The sequence below is a fragment of the Danaus plexippus genome, chromosome 31 (assembly GCF_018135715.1).
Source record: "Danaus plexippus chromosome 31, MEX_DaPlex, whole genome shotgun sequence".
NCBI lineage: Eukaryota > Metazoa > Arthropoda > Insecta > Lepidoptera > Nymphalidae > Danaus > Danaus plexippus.
Genome location: NC_083558.1, coordinates 2,632,832 through 2,654,590, shown reverse-complemented (window position 1 = coordinate 2,654,590; position 21,759 = coordinate 2,632,832). Strand labels below are relative to the sequence as shown.

Here is a 21,759-nt window from a genome sequence, read left to right as displayed (position 1 = left end):
TGTAGAGAAAGTATTTTAATGAATTTGAGTGGAATTAAGAGAATTAAGTGTCTCGGAATCTGTAACTTCATTCACCTTTACATTTTTTGTAAGCTGACCGATAGGATTCATACAACATTCACATAGAATCTTAACCATCTGTTGCACCACACAAATGAAACGAAAAACCTCATTCAAATCGATCCAGCCGCTTAGAAGGTCAATGACACACGTAGAGTAGAATTATATGTATAAGATAGATACTTACAAAGAACATGTTCTTGAATCAATCTTATTTACTTAATACACAAAGGCTTGCCGGTTCTTCCTATTTCCTTACTACCTACAGCTTTTTGACTACTATTAATATTATTATTATCCAGGACATATAACTTATTATATGTTTGATTCATCGTTTTTAGATGTCTATGTTCTTGTTCGTCTGTCGAGCTTCAGAAGGACACTTCGTAAAACTTTTAACGAACCTTTATTTCGAAGAGGTCCGATCGTTCCGACGTCTCGAACGAGAATGTTTTTAATCTGTACCTTCGCCTCTATTTATATCAACCGACACTCATTGTTGTGACTGCACTTGCACAGGTGACTCGCAGGTTACGCATGATAATTTTAATTACCCTTGATTATTGACTTTTCTAATTATAGGTATTGCGACGCTATATATTAAATTTAAGATTTATGATGCTAGAATTTAGAAGAGCTAGCATGATGTGTAGACATCACTGACTAACTGTAAATACAACTTAAAAAAAAACTATCACAGTCCAAATCTACAAACTCATGAACAACTCAGCCCCGCCCAGTTAGCTGTAAAATAAGACAATTGAGAACATTATTAAAGCTGAATCATTTTTTCGACTATTTTTATTGTTTTGTCTCGATGTACGTTTGATGACTCTGTAATTATTAGACAAAAAAATATCAGTGCTAGCTATAAGTGAACTGAGTCCAGATAAATTAAGTTTTAAAAGCACGTTTATATTTAATTACGTGATCTGTTTTTGGGAGGGATGTATGAATTATGTTTTGTTCAGGGATAAACCTCAACAATTCAATTTCATCTTGTCCGCCCGTGATCACGGTCGCTGTAAGAAAACGGAAACGTGAAGATAATGTTTGTAGATGTAGATATAAAATTGTAAATAACGTATAATATCCGAAAAAATTTGTTCTATTTAAATATATACACGCAAAATCTTAGATATCATTATTTCTGTATTCGCGAAGTGGGAGCGAGAGGTGTAACAGCTAAATCCGTCTACAACCTACTAAGAGACTTGGCCCTGTCCAGAACTAACATCAATACATTCTTAGAACGTACTTCGAAGGCAGCCCTGGTAGGTTCGTTTCAAATTTGGTTAACAGAGAGAGAGCTTGGACGGTGGAGATGAGCGTTTAACGCGCGTTAGATATGGGCCTCTTAAACCTGTACCTGGGTCGCAAGTCCCAGGCACTGTTGAAGCTCCTCTCCCTGAAACGCGATGGACTCGGCACCCGCACGGTGCGTCCATGGAAAGCTGAGAAGTATTCATCTCATCTATAAATTGGCATCTTCATCTTCCTTAGCAATATATAGCAACACTTAGATTTAATTTCTTGATTTATCGTTTGCAACACATCTTATTTACATACACATGACAACGTTGACGAATTTTCACCCTAAAAATTATTTGTTTTTGTAATTAAGATTATGTGTAACAAAATGTAGTCACTTATTTCATTGAATGATCTAAAACTCATACAGTCCTTCGCCACTTTCGCTCCTCGATTCTCGGGACATTAAAATTATATAGGTATCCAATAAGTTCGTAGTTTTATTATACCAAGTAATAAACTAACACAAGTTAATATAACTTTTTATTTGCTCTATTGTTACAGATCACCAGATGCACTGACGGTCACTTAGCTGAAATAAGATGAGGTGAGAATATAAAGATAAGTTTTCGTTAACTTATAAAAATATAGATTTGTACCTCCTATTCGAAATGTAGATAGGAATTGATGTAAAGTTATTAAAGTTTATGTACTATAAAAATCATCTATCACCTAAATGTAAATATTTACAAAATAAATGGATTTTCTAACAAAACATACCGTAGAGAAATCTAACGATATAATTATCACTGTGATATAAATTGCCTGTTCAGTTTTAAGGCGTAAGACTAAATGAAATACGGGTCTAATATGTTGTTTTTTTTGAAGTCGGCAAAAAAATATATCGGAATTAATTTGGGGTAACATCTACCCACCCTAACGATAGATGCAAAGCGACCTTAAAGTGTGGGGTGTGGTAGAAATATTCGTTAAGAAAAGCGGTTACCTGCAAGGGGTGAGGAGTCAATGTAGCGTAACAAGTAGGGGGAGCTTTTTATGTAGAAAAACTAAGCTTTTCTCTCCACTTTGCTCGCGTTAAACTCGTAATTGACCAAAGATAGTACAATATAATTCTCATATTTGATAAAACGCACAAAATACGAAAAAAAACGTAAAAATATTTTACATAACTTTGAATCAGGAACATTTTTCAGGATAAAAGTCTCTCGTCCCATTACCCTTGATAATATAATCAAATTATTATGGAAATCGGCTCAGCAATCTGAGCTTGAAGGTGTGACAGACAAGCAAACTCACCGACGTATTTATAATATAATAAGAATTAATGATCGCCGGCCGGTGTTGTGTGTGATGGTGTACTTTAAAGGGAGGAAAAAATAATTAATAATATGTGACGTTTAAAATTATTTTCACAAAACAGCCACGAAGCCAAAGACGGATGAGGTTTTTGACTTGTTAGAATTGATTTTTTTAGGGTTCCGTACCCAAAGGGTGTAATGAGACCCTATTAGGAATCAACTGTCCGTCTGTCTATGATGTATCTCGGGAAACGTGATAGTGATTTGATATTTTCATTCCTATTCGATGTATTTCTGGTGCCTTCGCATATAGAATAAAATGAATACTCAAAGAAAAATTTCAGTATTTTTCATATCACACTTTGACGGCTAGTTTTTTACTATTGATATATTAATTCTACCTTTCATATGTATGTTTTACAATTACAAAAATCTTCTTGAAAACAAAAAAGTCACTCATCGAAATCATTTAAACATTGATTGGACGAAAATTTGTGGCGATGTAATTTTATTTGAATGAATCCGTAATGGTCATGACTTTTGGACTGCTCAAGCAAAAACCACAATTGCTCTCGGCTTTTGTGTAAATTGTTCAGAAATATATATTATATTAATTATATGATATATGAATAATAATAATATAAGATGCCTCGACCAGGATCGTATCGAGAAGAAAGCCTGTCTCGTGAAATTTAATGCAAGGGAGGTTAGACAGACGAACTTAGAACCGTTTATTTCACTTGCAACAAGTAAACTACAGATAAACTAAAACAAATATGATGAATGATAACTACAAGTCTGCATCATCACAACAAATACGAAGCGTTTCATGTTACATTATTAGTACAAAACTGTTCACGTCCCGTACATAGTGTGACATTGCAAACATAAGGTAAGCGTAGGTGCGAATTTAAAAAACTATTTTTTTTTAACACCAGCTGTTTTCTGCTGCTGTGCCAGGATAGTTAACCTCTAATCAGATGAGATAATGAGGTTTTTAAAGGAAGACCTCTTCATCGGATCCTGATTTCGTGCTAAAGGAACTACCTGAAAACCGTGCCCTTTCGTTTAAGAAAACAATTTTTAAAATCATCATCGTTGAAGGAGTAATTCCGTAACAAATATTTAGTTGATTTGTCAGCTACCTCCTGTTCCAAGTCTATTAAAAAGTTATCTAAGTTACCCTTTATAACATAACCTACCTACTAATTAAGTTTCCTCAAAATCGGTCGAGCAGTTCTTGAGATTAATAGAAACAAACGGAAAGACAAACAAAAATCAAAAGAAATGTATTTTTAATGTAAGTATTGAATACACTTTCATATGCCTTTAACTAAAAGCTGTCAATAAGTAATTACAAACAGACAATATCATTTTATTTATAGTATAGATTACTTAACAAGGAGGCTGACCCTCTTATACATGGTGTGGTTTCTGTTTCGCAAAAAAACATTCAAGGAAATTTATTGAAACTACTACAACAATATGTATATTTTACTGGGATATATTCTGTATAGAAAACCGTGCAATTCCCTCGGGAAGAGGGCACACAAAATTCCTTTATTTTTTGAATCAAATTTCCAATCAAATCCCAAGTCTACGAAGCCTAAACTTTCGTTCGTTGTCAGTCACATAGCACTAAATAGACGGAATTCTTAAAATAATGTTAATTAAATGCACACAATTAATAATAGCCATAATATTCTGTAGCACAAAATTCGTTAACACCAAAAAAAATCTGACAAAATATTTGCTTAAAAACTAAACACAAGTTTAAAACCGATTAGCAAGCACATAATCTTTATTTTCCACTTCAATGAAAAGCTTCGTGACATTAAAAAGTGTAATAGTATATCAATTACAATAAACAAGGCAGGGAGTTCAGGGGGTGGGGGACGTGGGACCCCATAGCCACATGGGCCCTCAGACAAAGGGTCAGTAAAACCTCATCCACCGAATCTGATACACGTCCGTGACAGTGAGTTTGTTGGTTTGTGATAAGTTCTGGCAGCAATTGCTCTGATGATGGATAGCATAACCAGTCACAGGTGTGTATTACAGAAAATTTTAATTATCGGTTCATAGTTATATTTATACGGTAAGGAAATCTATACAATAAGAGCGGACACGTAGAATAAACCTTTTGAATATTAAATAATTAATTATGTCAATCTAGGCTTAAAAATAAACGCCTACCCAATATATATATTTTGTAATTCGTAACTAGTTTTCGAGTTAATGAATAACAAACTAACATATCAAATAAAATCGACGCTCAAGATGAATCTCAAAGATAACAGAAATAAAATACGTAAAATTTATTATTATTTGGTTCTAAATATAATTCAGAAAATACTACACTTTGACACGCTATAGTGACTTGGGAGTGGAGCGAAAAGAAAGCTGTTTCCACGCAATGTATTTAAAACCACTGAATGATTTGAAAATAATAAAATATATGAGAAACTCAATCAATCCTATCTTCAATATTGCACGCGTGTTCAATAAAATAATTTATACATAAAGTTATAACGTAATTATTCTGATTTATTTGCGGAGAAGGCTATTGAAACTGCTATGCTATACATTTGACTATAGGTACTTACAATGACAAAATATATTACTAAGTGAGCTATAAAAAGGTTATTAATTTATTTGAAACAAAGAAGTGAAGTATCACACTTCTTGTAATTAAATATACATTGAAAAATAAATGAAATACACGTGTAACTAATATAAGGACATGTCTAGTCTAACCCAGTGTAGACTAGTTAGTATACGTCGAGCTAATATAAGTATTATTAAAGCGAAACACGTTAAGGGAGATATTTTCTGTCAGGACCATTATTTTCTAATACATCTAACAATTATTATATACATGTGTATGTCTGTTTGTTACACAATCATGCAAAAACTGGTGTACTCTTTACACTTGCAATAAGACATATCCTTTCGTCCGGGGAATCATAGGAAAACGAGTAAACCAGGGGAAAACTCCATATTAATCAAATTTAGCAGTACTAAGACGGAGCCATCAAGAAAAGGAGACATAAAATTCGATCATATCTGTAATAATATTCTATATGATAATAAATCAAAAACATTTAATAATGAAATTCCTATGAATAGTCTATGGAATTTGAAATAAATGGCTGTAGAAAATTAGTTTTGAAGTTACATGCCATGTGACTCTGGACTTTAAAACGATCTTACGAGTGTACATTGTGATATATCATTCAGATAATATTGAAAATTGAGGAGACTATCAGTTGGTTCAATATCCTGCGATGAGCTGACGGTCTACTTGAGACTTCGTTATGGGTAATATTGGATTTTACCTCCTTCATCATCAGCTTATGCCCTAGACGATCGAAAATTGAATAACGGTATAGGCCTCAAACAATGTCACCACGAAGCTTAACCTAGTGCCTTCTTAATCCAAGGTCAACACGAACTGACCTGATCTTTGGTTCGTCTCACAGGAGTTACGTACTCTGCTTAAGACTTAAGATTCGACAGTCGAAGACCTCTAGACCATCGGCAATAAATTAGGTACTTTGGATATTAATAAAAAACTAGACATGATGGAACTGATATAAAAAGTTTTACTGAAAAATATATACATCTTCTTGGAAACACGAGATCGCTATATTTAAAACTACACAGAGCTTTGACAATCTTTTACACACAAGAAATCTAACGACGATGTTTGTGCGATTAGAAATATTCAGAATATTCAAAGTAAATACATACTTGGGTATATTTTATTGACGCGTGAAAACTCGCATTTGAACCATGTTTTTTTAAAGCTCATTCATTACGGAGAAAATTTTTGGACGTATTTTATTTTATATGTCGGTTGTTGAACGAGTGTTGTTAAGTTAATAAAATCTATATGGTCACTGTGGGTTGGTAAGATTCAACAAAACGTAGTATTTGTTATACTTCTTAAAGAATATCATCACATTAAAGTTTACCCGTAGCTTACTGAATGGACTGTGGACAAAACTTGGACTATGCACACTGATGGTAAGGATTTTTTTGTCATCTCTATCAACAAATACTATTATTATAATATATTATACTTGCTCTACACAAATCCTTACAAGCGAGTTCATATAAGTTTTTCAAGTGTTTAGAAATTATAAATTTCGTGTATTCGACAAACTTTTCTTGTTTTAGATATAAAAAAAAAACGTCAAAGTATTTTCACAAAGCAGATATTTAATTTTTTTTTCCGATTATATTAAGACAGATCGCATTTATCACACACGCAAGTATTGATCGATACGAATTAAAATAATATATATAAAAATAATTAATAAATATTCTTCGAAATATATATAATTTATGTCTGTATGTTGTCAAATCTTACGAGGAAATCTTAAATCTGTTGTAAAATCTTACGTCCATAAACGCCGTTAAAAAATCTCATGTACATTACAAATAAATAACAAGACACAAATAAAAAATCGTTAGCTGAAAACGCATATTAACTTTCGATTTTAAATCGGCTGAATTAATTTTGATAAAATTTTATCAAACCGAAACTTTTAATTGACAACAAAGTTATTAGTTACGTGATGTGAAAACTTACATATGTCTCGATTAATATACACATACACATATATATATATATATATATATATATATATATATATACATATATATGTATATATATGTGTTCATCTATATATACATGTAGATATATAGATAGTACAGATAGATAGATAGTATATATATAGATGAACAAATAGATAGATAGTTCTTCAAAATTGGCACAACGTCAAGTTATACGTGCCTGATACATGGAGCGTGTACGATATAATTGCATTTTGGATAGCTTTTAGACTTAGACCTAGATACAGCCTAGATTTAATCTAGAATATTGGTAAATCTTATTATTAAGTTGCCAGCGAGCGTCGCGCTCATTAAACAGTCACTGATAATAATCGCTGGCGATACAATATTGTTTAAAAAATAATTATATATTTATATATATATATACTATATATATATATAAATATCGCAGAACAAATAAAAGCTTTCATTTCTATATTTTAAAAGTAATATTAAAAGTCGAGTTGCTATCAAATAATCCAGAGATTATTATACTTTATTACTTCTACTATGAACATTATTGTTATTTATCGCACCCGTAGCCTGAGGGTGCAACAATCACCCTCGTTTATGAGCGGAAGTCAAAACGTCTTCCAAATGGACATGGAAATTAATTCCACTTATGTATGCGATGCTGTAAAATAAGATAGAATAGTTTTTTCCGTGATTATTACGCCAAAATGTATATATCTGTTCTAAACTCCCGCTCGCGTAAGTTGGGTGGAAAATATTAATTTTATAAGGCCGCCTTCTCCTCGTAGTTCAGTTTGTTCATCATATATTTTCTAGTTGAAAACTAACTAATATTATATAACGAAAACCGCATATCGTGACATTAAGACGCTGTATTGTTTCTTATACAGAATTCCTTACGTCAATAGACTTACCACAACTATGAGACAACTTAAATATTTCTGACATGGTGATAACCTTGAGTGGGTCTAACGTCTGATATTTTCATACGTTTTAACAAAATATTTAACGAAATATATATATATATTAATATATATATACAGCAACCAATTAATAAGCCAACGTGGCCTGACAAAGCGTAAGTGTGTACTTGACGTCATTTATAATTATATTGTCTATAATTAAAGTCTCTCGTAATTAAAGATATTTTTAGTTCACCGGACCACATTCGTTTGTCACAAGGACGTTATTGTTGTCAAAGCGGTTCTCAATGTATCTGTAAATCATTTTTATTACGATATAAATGTATCGTATTAGTTTTAACAAATAAATTTATATAATTTAAGTATTCTCTTCAAGAATTCCGTGTTTGAGAATATCGTTATCATTGCAAACAACATATAATAAGTATTTGTACACTCAGATAGAAATTTTATTTCTTTTTATTTGCTTGAATAGTTTTACTGTCTGTTCTAATGGATAAAAACTGCATTAAACAGATATATTCCGCCCATAGGAGAGTTAATCACACAGATCAATATATCTCAAAACAAATTAACCCCAAGCGATGTACATGTACGCTAACCATACAAATGAATAGGTAGCTATCTCCTGGGAGTGCGCACGCGCCGGTCACGTGACGGGCGCGCGGTCTCGCCCTGACAGGTCGCGTGACGGGCGCGTGGCTCCGTCCTGCCGGTGACGTCACGTGCCAGTGACGCAACGCCCGGCACACTTCCAGTTATCACAAAGATTCACCCGGGATGATTTATTTATTTGTCGGAGTAATGTCAGTCGTTTTGACGAACGGTTAAGCTCAGTCTACGACTATTTAACATCGCTCAAACGACATATAGAGAATGAAGATATCGTTGAATGGTATAAAATTTCAGAAGATTTAATGGTAAATACATTATGTGCTTCAAACGACACAGCCGGCAAGATTTTTCTTTATTGTAAAGCATTCTCTGTTTGTCTATATTATTTTGTAATTCTGCGAAATGTAACAACCAATTAGATAAATTCTTTGATGAAGTTACACGTGAGAAGTCAATTATAAATGTCATATATTTGAGATTTTATCTGGAAATAATTTAATGTCAGAACAGTCGAAAGAATTTTTTTTTTTTACTATTTGTCAGAAACAATAAAATTAACGTACTATATATATATATATATACATATATATATATATATATATATACATATATATATATATATAAATGAATGAAATCTTAGTGTCTGTGTGTATTAAAATAAACAATCTATTTGTTTTTGTCCGCATGTTTTAACCGTTCCGGCTTATCTCTGAATCGATTGGTCCGATTACGATGACAATCACTGACAGATAGCTAATAAATAAGGGCATTATACTATTGTACCGTTACTTGTACCCGTTGAGTTCTCCATTGTTAACAACTTAGTGTTGCAACAAGAACTATCACTGTCGATCACCACACATCCGACTTATTTGTGACGTCATGACGTCTCACGTCAATGTCATCACAGATAAGTAAAAAATCTTACACCGTCACAATAAATGTAACCGGAAATATACAAAGACATATAAGAACTTTTTTCACGTTAATGTATAATTTAAATTTATTCAAATCACTTACATAGATAATTTCGGCGAAAGCATTAAATATTTTTAATCTCGAACCCGCATTAATCCCGCCCTTTACGGGGATATACTAAATCTCTTTGATGGTTCTGGGAAAATTAGGGGCTATTTAATTTATATTTATTAAAAGCGAAACGGTTTAATGCGATTATATATAAAAAAATACATGCGAAACACGCACACACACACACACACACACACACACGGACACAAACACACACATACAAATCATCAGTATGTGTAATAAATCATCCCCTAACAGATTTAAGGTCAAAGGGCGTCCGTAGTTCTCGCCCTCGGGATGCGGAAGCTAATTGGGTATTAAACTCATTTCTCACAATAAATCATAGCACTTAGTAAATCGATTTTTTCCCTATAACCGACCCCTCACCACAGGGAGGAGGGAGTCGACAAAAAAACCTATGGTAATAAAGGCTAGGACTATATTTGAAATACAGATTTGAAACTTTTTCATTCACAAACCTACATTAAAAATATCATGAGCGTAGATTCGTGAAGCAAATACTCTTAACTGTCAGTTTGGTTTGGCTATACAGACTTGTGGTAAGTATATATGTATGCAAAAGAATTTGAACGACAATCTCTCAAAACCTTTAATGACGAATCCTTTAATATTAAAACGAATATTAAATTTTGTTCTGTTTATTTTTGGATAATTTTATTACGTCCATGATACAATGGAAGGGTTGTAATGGAATTATCATCAGCCCCTACCATGAGTGTTCGTAAACAACATACGGATAGTAACAGGTTTTCATTCGTAGAACGTCGATACTATCACGTGTGATGAATAAAAATACCAGTTTTTTGCTGTAAATGCTACGAATTCACGTAAAAAGGACACTTTATGTCCATCATTATAATTTAATTTAGGAAAACATTCTACTTATAGTAGTGCTTAAATTGGTGACTCTCAATTAACATATATTTTAACAACGTTTTCACAATTAGCGCCTGATTATAATATAGAGCAAATATAACTGCTTCCGCTTTTGCTACTTATGTTTTAAATTGGAAATGTGTTATATGTTTACAAGCTAATGAATCGATATTTTAAAAATATAATAAAAGAGTGAAAGGAATCTTTTAACACGAGAGTAAATACTAGTAAGATATTTTTAACCTTAGTACATACAATATACAATAAAACCGATTAACGAATTGTCTGACCTCCTTTCGGATAAAAATTTAATAGCACTTAAAAAATATCATCATAGTACAAGACAAACTACATCACATTTGTTTATTTATTAAAGAAGAAATCCCATTGAAGTCCAAAGTGCACTATATTCTAGGGGAGTTCCCCTTTTATTTAAAATCAATCAGACAAAGGTCACAGCGACCCCTATAAAACCTGGTATTATTGGATTTATAAATGGTGAGACATATCAAAAAAACGAATACCGAAGTGGAAAAATATTTTTATTGTTAATTTCTCTATACTCTTAAATGATTATAAGTCGTAACTATGAGGGATGTTTACATTGTTTTGATGACATACTAAACAACGGATCGATGGAAGAATTGGCTTTAGGAAATCGCGATCTGCATAAAAATAAGAATTTCCTTATCCTCTTCTGCACCTAGAGGTCAATAACCATATTTTTAAAATGTAATTTAATAATTTACTTTAATGTAATTAGGAATGTAATCGTTTTAATTAGTTTAGTATAGTTCGAAGTAACTTTTGCATAGTTTGAAATCTTGGAGTTATAGGCCGACGAATAAAACTCCGGTTACAAGGAAGTGCAAAATTTTAAGCTGTTAAAAATGTTTCAGCTTGTCAGACAGAGCTTACAATCTTCTAGGATCTCACCATTGAGCACAATTCATTAAGATATTAGTCTAGGAGTCATCCAAAGACGAGCTCGCTTGTATGGATTTTTGGTCGATCTTACTCATCATGCTTATCAGATGATGCTTAGCTTATCTGGTGCGGACTTTCAACTGTCAAGGATGTTACTCCATCAGAGAGGCTGATGAAATGTAAAGATTTGCATTCAAGATCTCGTTCGGAGTCACGCAACTTTTATATTAAAAAATGTACGAGAAATAATATAACAAAATAATTAAAAGAAATATATATTTTTTTATTGTATTCTACATATTCGCAATCTTTTATCTCTGTCTAATACAAACATTATTCGCTTAATACAACACGCATTGTGTATGTGTGCGTTTAAAACTACATACACAAATCCACCCTCTGTCAAACCTCACGTCATTCCAAACGACAGCTGGTGAAGAATGCTTTAAAATTTATCCAAAATAATTGACTTAGTGCTAAGTAGTTTTTGCCTGGGACTTCATCCGCACGACGATCGAAATTGGTATCAGAGAGCAATGTATGTGTTAACCGACGTGAGTCAACAGTCAGCGCCATCTATCGCCTGTGTCACGGTACTTCAGGCAATACAACTGGCTGTCACCTAAAAATCGATCAAGTTTTTCAGTTTAATAAAACCAAACATCCACATCTAAATAAATCACATTTTCTTATTAGTAGTATATTTTTTATTTATTAGTTAAAATCACTTATATGTATAGATTGACTTATCAGTAGTTTCTGGAATTATAATTTAAGTGTCTGTTCATAAATTACTTGTTAAGTGAAGTGTTCTAGGTTACTGTCGATGGATTTAAACAATGATAAAATATAGATAAACCCATGTTAAGAACTTCACATGTATTATAAGTTTAAACTACTGAACTCGTAAGAAATAATCAAACATTGAGCGAGCTTTCTTTTAGCTGAGTCAGTACGACGAAATCATTAACAATTTGAAAAAGATAGATACAATATATTTTCGACGGATATATTACAAACAACATGTATATGTGTGCGTGTGTGTGTGTGTGTGTGTTTTACAATAAAACAATTACTCCGTAAGCCAAAACATTTAAAATATAAATTGAATTTCTGTGTAACTGAGTTTCACTTCCCCTTTTATTAAATTTGGTTCGCATGTTACTGATTTTTTATTCACTTTGTACTTCATAACATTGTTTGTACTAACACGCCGATATTTTATGTTCGCGGACGTTGCGATGTGAGATGGTTAGTAGAGACGTATTATTTGTTAGGAATACAGATAAAACGTAATCAAAGTGCAAATAGTAGTTAATACCGAAAAATATCGGAATCTATTAAGGTACCAGTTTTTCCCGCGACTCCGTCCACGTGAACATCAGTTTTGCTCTAATAGAGAAATTTATAAGATGTGTTAAAATATTACATTTGTGACCTAGGTTGAAACCTCTTCATTTTAAATAACCTAGATATCGACTGCGACGCCATCTAGTGCGCTGGTTTGTGTATCCTAACCACCTGCGGAGATACATAATACAAAAAACTCATTGAAATCGGTCCAGCCGTTTTCCTAACCTTTCCGCTTTTCGTTCTCCTAACTCCTGTTAAGGGACGTACACACGTACATTATATATATAAAGATATATGCACAAGTATACTGAACGCGTTCATCCTTTTAGTTGTCAATGGCGTCCAATGTCGAACTCGATCAATGACAAAGTTGTTTATGGAATGTGGTGTAGAGAAAGTATTTTAATGAATTTGAGTGGAATTAAGAGAATTAAGTGTCTTGGAATCTGTAAGTTCATTCACCTTTACATTTTTGTTAACTGTCCAATAAGGTTCATATTGTATAGTAAAAACTCTGAACTGTATGTTTTTAGTTTGAGGTATGATATATTAAATAATATTAAATAAACATGCAAAACATTAAATAAGATTAAAAAAAGTTTTATCGAAGTAAATTCTAATGAGATCTAAGGTTTTCGCGAGTATTCATTTAAATGAAACTAGTATTATTCGGATTTACTACGCGGATTTTATTATTTAAAAACTACATAATCCCGACGTTTCGGTTACTTTGCAGCAACCGTGATCACGGGCAGACGAGGTGTGAATGTCTGTCAGTTGGTCCTTGTTATTTATCATCTACCGCCATCGATTTCTTAATTTTCTGGCGTACCGCTCTGGATGCCGGCAGAATGCGCTCACGGTGTCTTGAGGTCCTGCGGTGTGGTTTCGGACATGGGATTTTATATTTTTAAGAACGGGGTCCCAGGTGTTTGATAGATTCCAGCCATCTTCTCTATTGAAATTGGGATGTTTTTTAATTTCAATAGCCTCGCGAATTAACCTCGGTATATACTTGTCTTCCCGAGCGAGGATTTGAGGTTTATCAAAACGAATGTAGTGGCCTGGTTTGTCCATTGTGTGTTCACACACTGCTGACTTCGACGCGCCACTTTTTGAAGTAAATTCTTATTATGCCTGAGACAGTTTTGTATTTTTTCTAAAGTTGGCTTCAAACTATTAATTGGTCTCAAAAGCTTAGATTATATTAATATTTTTGATTAAATAATATCTATTCGTCGGATCCAGGTTTGATTCCCGACTGGACATATGTCTGCTTGCTAATTGTATTCCGTAACAGACACAAAGAGAGCCATAACAAATAAAGCGAGCATCGGACATGTGTGCTCGTTTCTACACCTTCTCTAGATATTAGAATAAGCCAAATAGATTTGATATTTATCTAAGTGTTGGTAATAAGTAGTACATTTATATTGGCAATACTGTATATTCTCTCTGGCAGTGTCTCTCTTTTTTACGGGTCACTATGGTGTAATCTTTTTTTTTTTTGCATGAGCTTTGTAACAGTTTATCGATATACATATAATGAGACAGTAAAAATAAAATGTCTGTACATTAAATACTTTTCCAAAAAACTGATAGGAGGCAATTGAAGAAGAGACATAGAAAGCAAAAAAACAATTTTTGTAATTTTTGTCTGTCTGTTTGTTTGGTACGTTATAACTTCAAAACTACTCAACGGATTTGAAAGCGGTTTTCACAGTTACATTACATATAATTAGGAGCATAGTCAAAACTTTGTTTCGTCAAAATCGGTTAAGGGAAAAAGAAGTTATGGTCAATTGAAAATTTACTTCAAGCACTGCCTCAAAACTTTTAAACACTACAATTTAATATTGATTAGTTATATATTATATATTAGTAAAAAGTTAATTAGTCATATTAGTTACAAAAAAAATATGTTCTAATATATGTTAATCGTAATATTAAAACTTATGAGAGGTAACAAAAATGCGCGGTTCGAAAGTTCATTGACGTTTGTTGGTTGTGGTTGTCTATCATATTTTGTTATCATCTCTTTTCTATTAATATTTTATGTTTGATATATATAATATGGTTATGCGAAGAGCGACCAACACGACTATTTAAATCACACCAACAGTTTGAGCCGACTTTAAAAAAAGAGGAAGTTCTCAATACAACGAGTATGTCTATTTTTTTGTGTCCGTTCCCTTTCAACCCCAGCGAACACAATAGCCTTTCGTTTACCGATAGCTTACTCAATCAAGTTCGGTTCCCGAATTTGAACGCCTTTTTGTTGAAATCTATTTTTAATTTTCACTCAAAATATTTCAACATTCACACTATATCAATAAAATTTAGTTTTTCGGATGCTACGGTATTTTTATTATTTTACTACGTAATCCCGACCTTCCTGTACGAGATGAAAGTGTCCACCCGTTATCACGATTGCTGTATAGGAACAGACACGTCGGGATCATGGAGATATAAGATAATAGAACGCGTAGTATCCCAAAAACTTTGTTTCATGTAAATCAGTATACGTAAAAATTATCTGCTATTTTGCATTTACTTCACTAGATATATATTAACATAAGTTATTACCTCCGTTCCTTTCACCAAGCACAATGTAAGCATGATAATTGTATAGGCATATTGTACTCGTATTTTTCGGTCCCAAGACATTAGCAGAACTTATTCAAAAGTATTCAATATCGTGCTGAAGCGGGGAAGACTTAACATTACTTATGAACAGTACTGAAATGTAACTCATTTTGTGTAATGTTTGATGTCAGAACTTTCTTTTTCCGATAAACTTTTCTTTTTACTTTTTACTTTCAAGAAACAACGAGACAGTGATGCAAACGTTCTGGAGCCCTATTTGCTCTTTTTATATAATTTTGCGTTGACATTCAAACAGAATGTAGTTATGTCTATGTGAAATTCTGTCTCTGTATTTATACGACCAATTGCGATGTTATATGTAGTGGTATATTATTGTAAGGACAGTAAGAGCTTGCACCAAAAGGAATCACAATTACCTTAAATAATATACATTAATCTGAGAAGCAGATTAAATTCTTGCATCACATTTTCTTCGACAACAATACTTATATATGTGAAGGGAGACAACAAAGAAACCCACTTTAATTTCCATTCAAACTTTCAACTCCCGATTTTTGCCTCTTTTTCAATCATTTCACTGACTGTGATTTTAAAAGAAATAAAATGCGTGACGTTGGAACAAAATAATGACACATATGTAGGTAATTTTTTCGATGTCTTCAGATTAGATCAGATTAGATTCCTGTATGGAAAGATTGTGACGTAGTTTCTTCTCCAAGAAAAGGTTAACTCTTAACCCTTAACTTAACTGAATCAGTTAAATTCCTCGGCAATCCTATCCAAGCTGGTTGTCATAGCAACCACAGTACAACAACATTACACCAAAGCTACTGATGACCTTAGAAATTGTTTTGGACCGTAAATAACTCGATGCTAGTCTCCCATGATTTTTTTGACAATCTATTACAGATTTTGGTTATTTTATGTAAATTGATTATATTTTTCTTAGCACCATTTCCAATTAATATCATATCATTCCACTAAAATGAGCATTTTCCAAAAAATAAGACTTTTAAAACTAGATATGTGTCGGGGTAGGAAACAGTCATTTTTGAAAAGAGTGACGTCAGCGTAACTGACGTCACCGATGGCTTTATTCTTGAATGTCGTCAGGATCTCAGATTCTTGAAGGTAACCTCGTAGACGGTTTGACGAACCCCTTACTTCGAAGAGGTCCGTACCCTGCAAGGGCTCGAGCGAGACTCTCTGTGATCTGTACTCTCGCCTCTATTTATACCAACATTGTTGTTACTTCACTTGCACAGGTGGCCACGTGGGTAGTTTTGCGGGTGACACCAGATAATTTCAACTACCCTTAATTATTAGTTATTCAAATAATGACAATTGCGCCGATATATATATATATATCTTTTTTGGGCTTATTTAATGTGAATTTGGTTTGAGTGTATACTATTATCATTTTCCTATAATGTAATACATAATTTAAGCTAAATTTATTATTATTCTTTTGAATAACGACGAAATCTTAATAAAGATCGATATAAAGTCATCAAAATCGATAACAGCATTTGATAAAAAGAAATGTGTGAAAAAATGTCACAATAATCTTTGTACAATTCAAAGAGAAAAAATGAAAAAATATATATATTTATATATGTCAAAATTATCATCAAATATACAGAATATGTATGGGCATACAAGAAATTTCAAAACTTTTAAATTTATTATAGTCTTTTAATTACCACGAGTTGATTTAACCATTAAAGAAAAACGAAAGATTTTTATTTAAAATTCATTTTTCATCTCAACAACCTCAAGATAAATGAAACTAATATTTTTCGGACTACCTCGCGTATTTTTTATTTTCTTTTAACTCTCGACGAGACGTTTCGTTTATATTCCAGCAACCGTGATCACGGACAGACGAGACGTCGTTTTAAAAATAATAAAATACTCGTAGTAATCCGAAAAATATTAATTCCTTAAAAAGAAAAGTCTTCGCGACGCTTATAACCTTAAGATAAATGTATATTCTCTCAGATCTGATTCTCTGTTCCAGATGAGGCTGCATGCAACGGTAAAGATAGGCTGAGTTATGGAGTGTTGGGTGATACTAGCCGCAGCCCTCGTGACAGCGTTGGCGCAGAATAACAGAAGTAAGATGTCATAGGCTTTTGAATATAACGAAGCTGTGCATATAAACGACCGATAGAAGCGATAACTTGGACTGTTTTATATAAAAAGCCAAAGTTTTTGCCTAAATTTTACATGCATTATAATGGATAATATGTTTATGAAGAAATTGCGAGTAACACTTTTGTCCCATGCGTTCCATACTGACGTGGTATACGTGGGTGAAAGGTAAATAAGACTTAGCGGCGCCGTTACGCGTTACGTTTCGCACGTCACGAAGCCCTTCACCCTCGCACAAGTAGTTATCACTTTAAATACCACAAGCTTATACACAAATCTCATCACATTATAGTATAAACGTAAGTTAATTCGTTGCTAGTGTGACAATATAGAATGTTAGTAAGCATAATCACTTGTTATATTTTAACGAGCCCGATAATGATCTTATACAGAACAACATAAAAACATAATAATATTTCTAAACTAGCTGATAACCGCGACATTGTCTGCTATGTTTTATACAGTTACAAAATTTTAGTATGTTGAAGCGACACATCACTGGACACAATTCTCATCACAATTTTTGTTTCATACCTTTATATATATATATATATATATATATATATATATATCCTGCTACCTCTTTTACAGCCAATTACATTATAATAACATCGTCTTTAATTGTTTATTTTTATATATTTAACGTATTACCCCGTTGTATTGTACCTACATATATATCGTTGCTTTGCGAAAACAATTAAATCTACACCTTCTATCTCACACAACAGACTACAAAGTGATGACTCACGGAGATTAGTTTAAGATAAAAAAAATGATTTATTTGTCGCATTACGATGCCGATTGTGAATAAAATCCGAAAAATATTAATTTTATTTTTAATGAACACTCGCGAAAGAATCAGATCTCATTAGGTTGGAGGGAAATTTAAACTGTCATTTGCATCTTTAGTGTAAGATTATCTTTAAAGGGCAATAAGTTTTGATTGTTTATATCAAAATATATGTGTAATATTCATATGGTACAGTAATGACATGAAAAGTCAAACCGAAATAGGATATAAAAGAAGACAATGTCAGCGCTTGTTATTTTTTATGTCGGCCGCATTGACATAGAATGTTAGTATTGTGTCACAATTTATATTTTTATGTCAAAGTATCGTTCTCACGTTTTTGTAAAATTTTGTTTAATTTACAATCATTGTAAACAAATTAGTTTTTATCAGATTGAGTGATGTGGTAACGATGAATTTTAACCACAGGATAAAGATAAAGATAAAAATAAAGATAAAGATATCTGTGGTTTATCGTGATGCCCAAAATTAATAATAGGAAAACCAAGTATTTTAAGTCATTCAGGTCTTTTATATATTAATTAATTAATAAGACGTAATTCACTTCTTTATTCGTATTAAATTATTGTAGACTCTGTTTTAAATACGATATTTTTTTGGTAGAATAAAAAAATAAAACCTGGAGGCTCGGTTGGCGAATAACACGCTTGTAACAGTGTACGAAACGTTACACGTTAAAGTGAATCTAACAATAAACATTCTAAAATAATAGGATGGAAAAATAGTTAAAACATAAACATCTTTTATGGTAAGTTTAAAAGCTCGAGCTAACTTAAGTCTAAAATTAAATTACCCCCAAAGTTTAAACAGTGCCAAAAATATTTCAAGTAATGCTATCGGAAGAAAGATTACTTGTCAAATACAAGTACAGATATATTTAAATAATAACTAACAAATTTTTATTTACATATATTATACACTTAAAACAACTTTCAATGATATATTCCTTCATGAAACATATAATTTTTGTTTAAAAAACAGTCTGCCTACAAACATTTTATAAGGTTTTATGGAAATAGTCATATAATAATATGGAAATAGGCATATAATAAAAATATTGAATTTAAAAGATACAGAAAAAAATCCTTCACCCCTACTCCAAGTGTGCTACGCCTACCTTGATGCGTAAACCTACGTTGACACTAACATTTGATACGACTTATAAATGGAAAACTGAAAACTATCTGCACGTAGTTTAACGTAAAAACACGCAGTAAGGTCTTTGTTAGCCAGCAGTCCTCTAAATTAACTTCAAAAGACTTTATTCCTTTTTAAAACTGCATTAAGATATGTTTTATCAGCCTTCCGTTCCAGCGACAATAAATCTGGATAATTTTAAAAGTTCTCTCCCACAGTAAAATGGATCCCTCAATAAAAACTTGCTTTAAAAATAGTTCTTAAAAGTTTGTTTTAAACACTCCGCTTATTTAATTTTGAATTCATTTTTTAACTGTCAGAATAACGTTTACCATATTTTGCGTATTATAGTATTGTGGATTATATTACGTTTTTTTTTTTCATTTAAATCTCCTAACAAAGAAATAGAGCTGAATCAACATCGGTTCATCCATTTGGACGACTTGTCAGTCATCCAGAAAACAAACAAAAATACTGTTATTTAATGGAAGATTTGTTTACATTTTCTATCTCCTTTCGCTGGCTACTTTTTTATTGTACTTACTTTATTATAAAGACAAAAACTCTCATCATTCCATGGATTCACCGTGCGGGTGCCGGGTCCATCGTTGCAGGGAGAGGAGCTTCAACACTCAACAGTGCTTGGGACCTGCGACCCAGGTGTAGATTTAAGTGGTCCCTAACTAACGCGCGTTAAACGCTCACCTCCACTGTCCAAGCTCCTCTCTCTGCCTAAGCAAATTTGAAACGAACCTGCTAGGGCTGCCTTCGACGCACGTTCCAAGAATGAACTGATGTTAGTTCATGACAGGCCCAAGTCTTTTAGCAGGTTGTAGCGAGATACAGCTGTTATACTATATTACAATTTATTATAAAATGAAATGAAAATTGAATCGGACTACACTCCGGATATTGCTTCATCTCTTGCTCGTGTCGATCATTTTTAAAATTTGTATTTTTTTAATTTAAACTATATTTAAGCTAAAAAGTTAGTACATTGCTTTAACGTTTTGATTTTCCAAGTTAAGATTTATTTAAATGTGCTATTTAGTTTTGATTTCGTCATAAATTATCGACGGTGGCTCTATCTACCGTTGCATAGCTTTCCAGTTCAATAAAATTATCCACAAATTTGTGTGTAAACTTGACTTCCACAAACCCGCTCGTTGGATCAGAACGGTTATTGTTTCGCAGTGGATGTATTTCAATTTGTGTCTCTTAATAATAACATTTATAACTAAAATACATAAAAAAATAATATTGTAATTTTACACTTCAATGGAAGTGCTTTTTGAGTAACTTTTATTGTTGCCGTCGTCGTTGTTAGAAATGAGCTATCATTTGTTTGTCTTAAAGAAGAATAAGCGAAAAATACGCTGCCACAAAATTAAGCCACCTTTCTTAGTTTGTCCAATCATGGAATGCGGGTTTCGGAAATCATTTCTGAATAAAACCTAGATTTTATAAACAACTTACTAAATTTTTCAACTTGTTACACGCATACACCGACAATATCCATAACACGTGGTGCTGAATACTATCGGAATTTGGGAGAAATTAAGCCTTTAGGATATTAAAGTCTAAGCAACATTATTGGAAGTTTCATCAAAATGAGTTCAGTATATTTCAGATGAAAAAGAAGAACCGTGCATGAAAAATATTTTTCATTTATGATATATACAAATATATGACTAATTTTATGTATATCCCTACCAAGTACGTGAGAGTGCGGACTCCGTTAGTTAGGCGAATAAAGAATATGTAAAGTTGTGTCCTTATGTAAGGTCACTGTAGAGTCATGATATAAGCTCACGTTGACTTTTTCGTTTAAAATCTTGCTCTACACGGATTAAGAAGTTATACAATACCAATAATGAAAAAACATGAAGTGTCGGTGCACATACCTGACCTAAGAAATTATTGAATAATGAATTATAAACAAGAGTTTATTTAAACAAAAAGAAATTAAAATGCAAACAAAAACAAACAATTGACTATTGGAGACGGTATACCGGATGTTCTAAATTATCCCGCTTCTGGCTCACTCTAAAGTGGTGGCAAAATTGCCTTTACATATTTTGTT

General features: G+C 32.5%; 1 protein-coding gene across 3 annotated transcripts in view; it reads left to right on the top strand.

Moving 5' to 3' along the window:
* The window catches only part of LOC116778315 (igLON family member 5), a 108,948-nt gene that overhangs the window by 79,955 nt on the left and 7,234 nt on the right, over window positions 1-21,759 (top strand). For 2 of the 3 annotated variants that reach the window (XM_032672276.2, XM_061525697.1), the window contains 2 exons: window positions 1,876-1,918; window positions 17,595-17,691. In XM_032672276.2, coding sequence (XP_032528167.2) covers window positions 17,631-17,691 — 61 coding nt within the window. In that variant the 5' untranslated portion in view covers window positions 1,876-1,918; window positions 17,595-17,630. Of the gene's footprint in view, window positions 1-1,875; window positions 1,919-4,540; window positions 4,679-17,594; window positions 17,692-21,759 lie in introns of those variants that run through there. The other variant, XM_032672279.2, reaches the window with a different exon arrangement.